Source organism: Humulus lupulus, chromosome 1 (assembly GCF_963169125.1).
Source record: "Humulus lupulus chromosome 1, drHumLupu1.1, whole genome shotgun sequence".
Taxonomy (NCBI): Eukaryota; Viridiplantae; Streptophyta; class Magnoliopsida; order Rosales; family Cannabaceae; genus Humulus; species Humulus lupulus.
Window position 1 is genome coordinate 3,793,912 of NC_084793.1, and position 10,336 is coordinate 3,804,247.

Consider the following 10,336-nt stretch of genomic DNA (forward strand, 5'->3'; position numbering starts at 1 on the left):
GTCATGTTGTTAGTTACTGGTTAAGCCTTTTCTTTTTATTTATTTATTTATTTTAATACCATTGTTTGTGAATTCGTTTATTCTTCTTAATATTTTGTCAAATGCTTCTATTGTCCATATATGGGATGTTGTTACTAATTATTTCATGTTTTGGTTACTAACTTGGGTCTCCTTGTTTATTGAACATCTCACAAAATACCTACTTCCTTTTGTGAGTTTATTGCTTGGATAATTATTTAAGTGACATTTAATGATTGTAGAAATAGAAATTCATTAATAGTAAGTTTTATTGCTCTTTATAAAAGGGTTTATACATTTTTGGATTATGTGTTTTATTTCATTACCTGTTTAGACCTTGTGTTTTGTAACCCTAAAAAAATAAAATCAATTATTCTGCTTAAAAAAATGTGTTGTTATATTTAATTTTTTATTCATTAAAATTGAGTTTAGAGTTTTATTTTAATAATTTTACAAAATATAAGTTCCAAAAAGTAATTTATCAAAACACAGGATACAAAAAAATAATGGGACAAAACATAGGGTTCAAAAAAGTATAAACTCTTTATAAAATTAATGCTTATCAATCCAATTGATGCCATGATATAATAGACTTAAATTCTCAATATGCACGGCTAAATAAAATCATAAAATATTTTAATACCAGATAATGTCTTTTTTTTTTTTTAAAGTTGGATAATATATCCTTGGTAAAACAATTCTAATATATATTTATGTAGTAATTAAAGTTAATAATATAAAGAGAAATGCAATTGAATAATAGATAAGAATAATTGGAAAAATAAAGTAAATATGAATGAGACTAAAAGTCTACAATCAATAAGGATGTGAAATTGGATTAGTTATATATAGATTATTAATAAATGTTTAAGTTGAAATATTTGACAAACAATTAGGATTAGGATTAGGATATGAGGTTGATTAAGTGAGTATATGTGTTAAAAATTGTAATCTTTGACAATTAATTAACTGAATATATGCTTGCTATATTTAAATTAATAAATGTTAAAAGTTAGAATATTTGAACATCAATGAGAATATGAAATTGGTTAACTTAATATATGTTGACCATATTTAGAAGATAATTTTCATTATTCTTAATATTGACCATTATTAAAATAATTAAAATGATTAGTTATGTATAAATTATTACTAAATGTTAAAAGTTTAAATAATATAAAATAAAAATAATCACACATTAGACAAAAGTAAAATACTAAAAAGGTAATATGTCACATCATTACCTCACCACAACTTTATATAAATATATAGATAGATTATTATTTTTAACATTAATCTTCCTAAGTTTTAACTTGAAAAAATACTTACTTTTAAGATTAATCAACTAAAATTAATCATTAAATATATTTAGTTTAATATTACTCATTTTTATAATTACATTTCCAATAATACCTATTAAAAAGTAAATTGCGTTATGAGTGTTTGAACAAAATAAATGGTATAACAAGTAACTAAAATACTGGTTATTAAAAGAAAACGTTTCAAAACATGGCTACAAACAAGAAATATTCACTTAAAATAGTTAGATTTAAATTTTATACTTTTATAATTTCTAAAATTTGTAGAAGTGCATAATAATTATGTGGTTTTATTCCCTACCGCTAGTGAACAATCGTGACCATCATCATCTCTATAAGAATTAAAATATTTTATTTATCTGAATTACTTATCAACTAAAAACTTGAGATATATTTATGCTAAAAATCTTAAATTTTTTAGATTTTCTTTTTCATATGATATGTGAACACTGAGCAGTGATTTTATCTAACTGTGAGATTCGAAATAAAGCTCAAGTCTTAAAGGGGTCTGTTGATTCTTTCTTTTCTTCCCCAATGTCATTCAATCTGAACTTCGACGAGTTTTATCAACAAGAAAGTTTATGATTACATAGACGAGACAAGTTCAAAGACAGTAAGCACTAATTTATTACTGCTGAATATCACATAACTCGACTACAAATAAATGAAAAAATGGACCAAAAACTTTGATACACAGCAGCACTACCCTCATTCAATCCCCATACTAGTGTATGGTGATTCATTTTAGCTTCAAAACAAGCCAAGAAAAAACTAAAACAGAGATTAAAAGAACCCCACTTCATAACATAACAATCTTCTCATTCTCAAGGTAGACAATACCTACAAAAATGGTTTGGTTCTCGTTATATGGTTAGTAGTTTAATAGGATTGCCATGAGGGGTTTACTGTGTTCTTTCCACAAAGACTAAGAGCAGCAGCGGGTGAAGCTGAGTCAAACCATTTAAGCTTCTCCAATAGCTTGTTTATCAACTCGCCTGCCAAGTAAGAAGCACCCGAAACAGCAAGACCAATGGCAATGTAGTAAGTTACCGTTTTGATATAGTTAGATTTCAGTGTGTAGGCCTTTGCGATCGACAGTATTGTGATGCACACGAGAGAGGCTGCAGCGACTGCTGCCAGCTTGAGGTCCTTGTCGTTACTCTCACGGAATGAGAAGCCGTAAACCACAGGAGGAACTAATCCGAAAATAAGGAATGATAACACTGCAACAAAGGCATGAAGGGCAAAGTTTTCTTTCTTTCCAAGAACTTCTGCATATCGATCCACATGTTCGTCTGCGTCAGTGGAAGGAATTTTCGATTTGTCATCTTTTAGTTCCCAAAGCTGTAGCATCACATAAAAAAGTTCATTAAATTCTGCCTTATGGATTCTCGAGTATAGTTCACTACCATAATATTAATGAATGAATGAAGTTGCACAAATACAAAAGCAAGAATCACTCACATTGTGACCAATAATAAACAGTCCACCTATCAGATTTGCCAGTGCCAAACCTAAGATGTTCACTGCAAATACAAAATACTCAGTTACAGCAATATGTATCTCACTTAAACAAGATTCAAGAGATTGTTTCATCAACGATTCCTGAGCTGCTTACATGTTGAGGCATCACCGCTAGCAGCGGAAGTCACAATGCCTAAGCTTGTAAGTGATTCAGCTAAACCACCATAAACAATGCTCTTTATGATATCCAACGATTTAGGACTCCTTTGAACTTGAAGCAGTGGAGTATGGACCGATGTAATGGTGATGGTCGTTGAGTCAGTTCGCACATCTTGGGGCGGCCCTGCATTAAAATATAAAAATTCACAGAAGATGAAGCTAAAAATGGAACTACTTGATACAAAGGAAGATGAATATACCAATAGCAGGGTACTAAATGACATTTATATAAATATATTTCATAGCTGATCACAGTCTTATAGGGATTATATTCATTAAAAGGAAGTCCATATTTATTTAGTCCTCTCATACCTTTGTACTTGTCTACTACAGCAGCATCACTAGCTGCTATTTCTGAGTGCTGTTCCGTATGAGTTGTTGTAACAGTTACGATGTCAGATGTCGAGGGCTTGGTTATAACATTTACAGTAACCCCAGAGGAATTATCAGGAAATGTCATCTTCTCATCATTTGGAACTGGATTTTGAAGGTCAGCATTGTTTTCCAAGGGTTTAGCTATTGCAGAACTATCTAACAAAGGTTTAGTTTCCAGAGTTGCGATAGCTGGAAGTACCTCTTCAGCTACGGGAGCTCCACTACCATGACCGGGCACTATTTTAGTCTTGTTAAACGGTAGAACAGCGTCAAGCCAAGTGCCGCCCCTAGAAATAATTTCTACGGGCTTAGTGTTGTCACTGGCAGGTCCACTAGCCACACCAGCTTGTTCAGGCACTGAAGGTTGGGAAGCAGCAGCTTCACTATTCTGATCGTGTCCCGGATCACGTGAACTATGTAATGGATGATCTGGTACTTCTGCATTAAGAGCACTGTGTAAGAAATAGGCTATAACAGCATTGATGAGAATCCACTTCTTAAGGTTCACTCACTGATCAATTTAATGTCATCATAAGACCATAAAGAGAATATTTTGATTGCCATCACTGATCACTTCAGTCATCACATATTGTTAACATGCATTTACTATATAAACTCTATCTAACATGGCAAGACTTGATTCTACAAGCTTAAGGCCAGAACTGGTAATTTCCTTCTTGTTTAAAACTCATACTTTTCTCTTTCTACCCCTTTCAATTTCATATCAAGACAATTATGAATAGATCCATAACTGAGAAACTTTTGCAGCTATAAGTAGTATTATACACAAACTTTTTGAAATCACTAATTATAAAGCTCTGCGCTATTTTTGTTGGAAGAGTGAAAATCAGCTACCTTCATCGGAATCGTTGTCTGCTGTATCAGCACTGGACCATTTGAACCAACCTGCGAAATTGAAAGCAATGGTTAAAGCTACAACCTTTTTAAGGAGCCTGAATATAACATTGAAGTGCTGACACTATTCAATATGAACTATAAGTAGAAGCTGGGATGGACCATCTTTGTTGATGCGATCAACACTCGAATCAATGATGGGAATTGAGGCCAAAGTTGATACTTTTGACGGTTGTGGCCTCTCATCCTCCGGAAGAATGTAACATTGTGAAGGGGAGAGAGGAGGGGAGAGAGGAGGGCTGTCTTTGGCCATTTGAAATGACTCCATTTCAGAGAGAGAGAGAGAGAGAGAGAGAGAGATTATTGATATTGATATTGATAAAGGTTTCACACTTTGAAAGGCAAGCAAAAGGTACCAAAACTTGTCAAGCAAAGGTCCCATTATACATAATATCAACCACATATATATAAAAGGTAAATGTAACAACACAACAAGCTAGCAAATGTTCAAGGGCCAACATTATTTTCCCCTGGAAAGGTTGCTGTGCAACTTTATTACCACATGCTCACTAGCTAACATTATTTATCCTGGACAGGTTGTTGAGAATCCTAATTACCAACTATGAGAGTTTCACTAAAATCTTTTATCATATACGATTCCAAAACCATAAATCCAATTCAAAATCACAACCTAAACTTAAGTTGATTCATAGTCCATTTAGGCTTAAGAAGAAACTAGAGAGGAACAAGTTAAAGAAACTGTGAAAAAGAAAAACCTCTTAGGCTAGGGACAAGAATAAAAGTTTACATCACATGGTTTAAATTTAATTTATTAACTCTGCAGTGTCTTTAAGATTGATTATGTGATATAATATAAATTTTGTTTTTGAACAACGTTTTTTCATTTCATCATCATCATCATCATGTTATGTATTTAAAATAAACAACAAAGCCAGAATCCCAGAGTAAAAGAACAAAGAGTATACCAGCAGGAATGAGAAGGAAACTTAAGCAAGATGTGCATCTAGAGGTTTCAACCGATTGAGGACGCGGCGGCGGTGGAGTAGAAGGTCTGATTTCCACCTCTCTATCACGAACAAGAACCTTTGTAATGCAAGTGTTACAATTAGGACAGTAGAACTCATGAGGGCCCGGCTTTTCGCATAGTTTCGCAAGGTACAATTCCCTCAATTCTTCAGTAGTTTTGTCTTTCAATTCAGATTCAATTTTTTTGTCTCTTAAGTCAACTTCAACATATTGAGTAGTCCCATCGTTTGGAGAGCTATGGATTTCATATACCTCCTGGGAAGGTGAAGGACTAAAACTAGGTAAGTCCTTAGTCTCTTTTTCAACCTCATTTTGACTGTTTAAGTCATCATTTGCTTCAAATTCTAGTATCTGATCCACTGGATTTTCAACCTTTGATATGGGCATATCAACAACAGCATCTTCTAAGCCATGATTCCCATTTGTGGATTTAGTGTCTGAAACCATTTAAAGTCAACCAACCATGAATTTAACAAGAAAAAACATATGAGCTTAGCCATGGAAGAGGAAATGGATGGAATGGTAGATACTCCAAAACTATAATTTTCAGTAAGTTGGAATGGAAACAAAATAATAAGATATAGAACTTGAGACAGTGGCTCACCACAAATAATAATAATAAAAAAAATACACAAAAAAAAAAATTACAGGACTGATTAGTTTTAAGTGCACAAAATAACCTTTATAGGGCTGATGTAGGTCCCTAAACTTTTGACAGTTCTTGTACTAAATAGAATCTTAAAGTAACAAAGCAACACTCTTTCACTTACTTTTCTTTTGAGACAGATTATTTATCTCTACTAAATTGAATCTTCCAGCCAATAAAAATGAGGTAGGAAAAAAAGAACAAAGAAAACCCAAAAAAGGAAACTCTTTTTTAGCCAACACTAAAGTCTGAACTCTGAGTAAAATCTCAACCCAACCCACCATTAGAGAGTTGACTGATCTTCAAAACCATGATTATTCAATTCCCCAGAAACCCAAATGAGAAGATTACAAAGCCAACAAAGAGAAAGAACAAAAAAAAAAACAAAGCTGATCTTACCTTCTCCATTTCCTTTATGGGAAACCCCATTACTTGATTTTCCATTAACTTTCTTCTCCAATGAAGACTCATCTTCACTAGAAGAAGAGTCAGTGGACTCATGATCATCCTTGGAAGCAATGTGCTGACGTGGCAGCCTTGCTCTGAGAGGCACTTCCTCAGTCTCAGCTTCTACATCCTCCCATGGCCTCACCACCTCCATTGTTTAGCAAAGAAGAAATTACTTGAGAAAACCAGTCTGAGACAACAACAACCCAACTCTTCTCCTCCGTAAGATTTTGCCTCTGTCCCCACTTAAGTAGAGTCTACTCTTTAATTAAAATTACGTAACTGCCCTTTGGTACCTAAGAAAATTTGGGTTTGTAATTTTTTTTTTTATACTTTGTTTTGTTTAGTCAAATTATATGTTTTGATTACGTGGTGTGATAAATTATTTTTTTTAGACATATATTTTATAAAATAGAGTCCTAAGCTCGATTTTGGACAATATTTTTTTAACTAAAATCACAAATAATTTATCAGACTAACGATCCAAAACAAAAATAAAATTACTTTGCTTAAAATCTGTATTAATATATTTAATTTTTTCTTTAACAAAACTGAGTTAAGAATTTTATTTTAATTATTTTATAAAATTTAAAATTTTAAAAATAATTTATCAAAATATAAAATTTTACAAAAATAAGGATGATAAATCACAAATTCAAAAATATATAATAAAAAAAAATTTGACTCAAAAATCATATTTGAAGATTTGGTCATATGAATGCAAGTTGGGTTGTGTACATGTTTATGAAAGTCATCATTAAATTAATTCAAAAATAATTAAATAAAAACAAAAGATGTCAGAGTGATGTACTATCACTATGCATGGTTTATTGCTGATCTGTCAAGCATTATTAGATTCCCAATGAGATTAATTTTTTAAATTTGTACAACAATATTTTATTGTATGTACAAGCATTGGTATTTATGTGGGAGTTGTATTCTATTGCATAAGTTTACCTAATTTGGATAACAATATTAATAAAAAAAAATTGGTCAATTTTGCAGCTAAGCAACTACTAACATTTATAAGCTATTAATAGTTCTTTTACTATTTGTATATTTATGTCTTTCTTATGTCTATGTTCACATTCATTGTTGGGTAAATATTCCATTCTTACTACCATATATTTTCCATAATATTTATTCGGTATTTTGTAATTTAAAATTTTACTTATTTGGTATCCAATTAAATAAAATTTTATCAATATAATCAAACTATCATCAATTATATATAATTAAGTAATTAAATTTAAATTAAAAACTCATATAATTGAGGATAATTTGGTCAATTTGATAAAATTTTATTGTTTAAATTTGAATTTAAGATACCAAATATGTACAACTTTAAATTATCATCAATTATATATAATTAAATAATTAAATTTGAATTAAAAACTCATATAATTTAAGGCATTTTGATTATATTATTCAAATTTAAGTTTAAAGTACTAAATATATACAATTTTAAATTATAAAATACTAAATAAATATTATTGAAAACATAAAATACCAAATTTATATTTTAATAAAATACATAGTACCAAATAATTATACACTCTTCTTTGTATTCAAAATCTTAATTTACGATCATATCTTAAATTTATGATATTTTATTATGTAAACAAAAAATAAAAACAAATTAGTTTTATCAAGGGCAATAGTTTATATCATTTGTTTATTATTTTACATTCTTCTAGATTTGAACCCAAGATATATTTGGATTTGATAACAATTTTATAAAAAATCGTGTCATCCCATCAACTATTAATTGATTTCATTTCAATAAGTGTCTAATTTGACTATGATAATATTATAATAATTAATTAATTAATTAAGTAAAACTATTGAATTTGATCCCTCCCATTAATTATTGCCAAACTTATTTTTGGCAGTTGTGTAATTAATAAGGGAAAAAAATGTAAGTCCACTCTCTTATCATTTATTTGTGGTAGCTCTTATCTTATCCTTACATTCTCTTTTTGGGATTATGGATAAAGATAGTAAATATGCATTGATGTATCACAAAATAATTAATAATCCACATTTTTTTTTGTGATATAGAGTTACAGACACACACAGTATTATATATATTGGGAAAATATGCTCTAGGGCAGGGTTTTTGTCGATTTCGGCGCGATTATTTTTATGACCGTATATATTATAGTTATTTAGAATAATTTATAATGTCGAAAATTAGGTTCAAAACAGGTTGTTACACTCGTGATTAACTTTTTTTATGTTCGTAAAAAACAACATGTTTGAACATAGTTTTCAGCACGTTAAATTATTCAGAATTTTCTTAAAATTTACAAGATGTTCTAAATAACTACAATATACACGGTCATAAATAAAATCGTACCAAAAATTATTTACAAATCGATAATACACCCCCACCTATGTATAATTATTTATCAAAATAATGTAAGAGAACATCAAATTGTTTGCTTTCCAAATACCAAGAGACTACTTTTCAGTAATGGGACACCAATGAATTTCAACCACTTATAAACATTTGCTAGTCTTATTTTTTTGAGAATGAAAAATATAAACTAATAAATATCTATAAAAGATTCAAAATTTTATCTAGTTCAAAAATATCTATAAACTAAGCAAAAGACAAAAATATATAGTTCAAAAACCTAGAACCAATTTGTCTTTGATTGTGAAAATTAATGAGGATAACAAATTGAAAAAAAAAATCCTAATGAAATGAGCAATGCTGTCTTGTCTTTAACATTTTTCTAATGAATTTGATTGCATGAGAAGAAGTAGTAAAGAAGAGTATGAAAAGCTCATTATTTATATTAATTTTTACATGAATTTGTGCAATTAAATCTGTGACTCTTGTACTATTAATTAAAAATAAATAAGTTTCATTAATGACATAAAATAACAATCAATCAAACAAGAGATTAAAAAGTTTTGAAACTCATTTTTATGGTTCATAAATTCACCAAAAAAAATAATTGTTAAAAAGGGTCAATGTCAATGTACTCTCTGTATAAAACGTGACAAAAATTAAATATCTTCTTCATGGCCCATGAGGTCTGCTGTCCTCTCTCAATAAATATATCAATTTGAAAGTTAGTGAACTTAACTATTTGAGTAACGATACGTGCATCTAAAATATGTACCTAAATATTATACACAGTGATATGTCACTATTTTAATAAATGTGATTGGCTAGGTCAAACTATCACATTATTGTGTGTAATATTTAGATATATATTTTATGTGCACATATCATTACTCTTACTATTTAGGTCATGTACGTCTGAAATATTTTCAAATCGTATCATTTAAATCCTTAAATATTTTTTTTTCAAATCATACCAAATTCTCTTTATTTTTCTTTTATTCTAATTTTGTATTGGTATATCTTTGAAAAGAAAAGTAAAATAGAATAGGGTTAAGCTAGGTAGTCCAAATATAAATTAGGGTGTATACTATTTTGTGTGTAATTAATTTCACGGTAAATAATCTATTTTAAAAAATGATTATACTATTTTGGATAATGTATTTTATCTCATTATTTGTTTGAACTCTTTATTTTAACAAATTACATTTTGGACTATATGTTTTATAAAATGATTGAAATAGACTTTTAAACTCAATTTTGATAAACAAAAAATTGAATATAACAACACAGTTGTCAGACATAATGATTGTGTTTTGTTCAAAGTTGTTAATTTGGTGAATTATCTGTGATTTTGATTAAAAAAATTTTTGATCAAAACTGGGTCCAGGTGTCTATTTGAACTATTTTGCAAAATACAGAGTCCAAAAAATAATTTATCAAAACACGTGGTCCAAATAGATAATGAGAAAACACATGATCCAAAATAGTATAATCCATTTTTAAAAAAAAAACATATTTTTAGACTTGTGTGTTTGTTAAATAATTAAAAATAGTCTTTTAAATTTGAACTTGAACAAAATATTTTCA

At 29.4% G+C, this 10,336-nt stretch overlaps 1 protein-coding gene across 1 annotated transcript; it reads right to left on the reverse strand.

Annotated features, from left to right (window-relative positions):
- Positions 1 to 1,874: 1,874 nt before the first annotated feature.
- On the reverse strand, positions 1,875 to 6,617 carry LOC133782665 (membrane protein of ER body-like protein). The gene is made up of 7 exons (XM_062222011.1): positions 6,343 to 6,617; positions 5,237 to 5,734; positions 4,251 to 4,301; positions 3,333 to 3,833; positions 2,956 to 3,144; positions 2,802 to 2,863; positions 1,875 to 2,681 (listed from the first exon to the last, which is right to left on the reverse strand). The coding sequence occupies exons 1-7, from the start codon at positions 6,542 to 6,544 to the stop codon at positions 2,217 to 2,219; spliced, it is 1,968 nt and encodes a 655-aa protein (XP_062077995.1). The 5' UTR covers positions 6,545 to 6,617; the 3' UTR covers positions 1,875 to 2,216.
- Between the last annotated feature and the right edge of the window lie 3,719 nt (positions 6,618 to 10,336).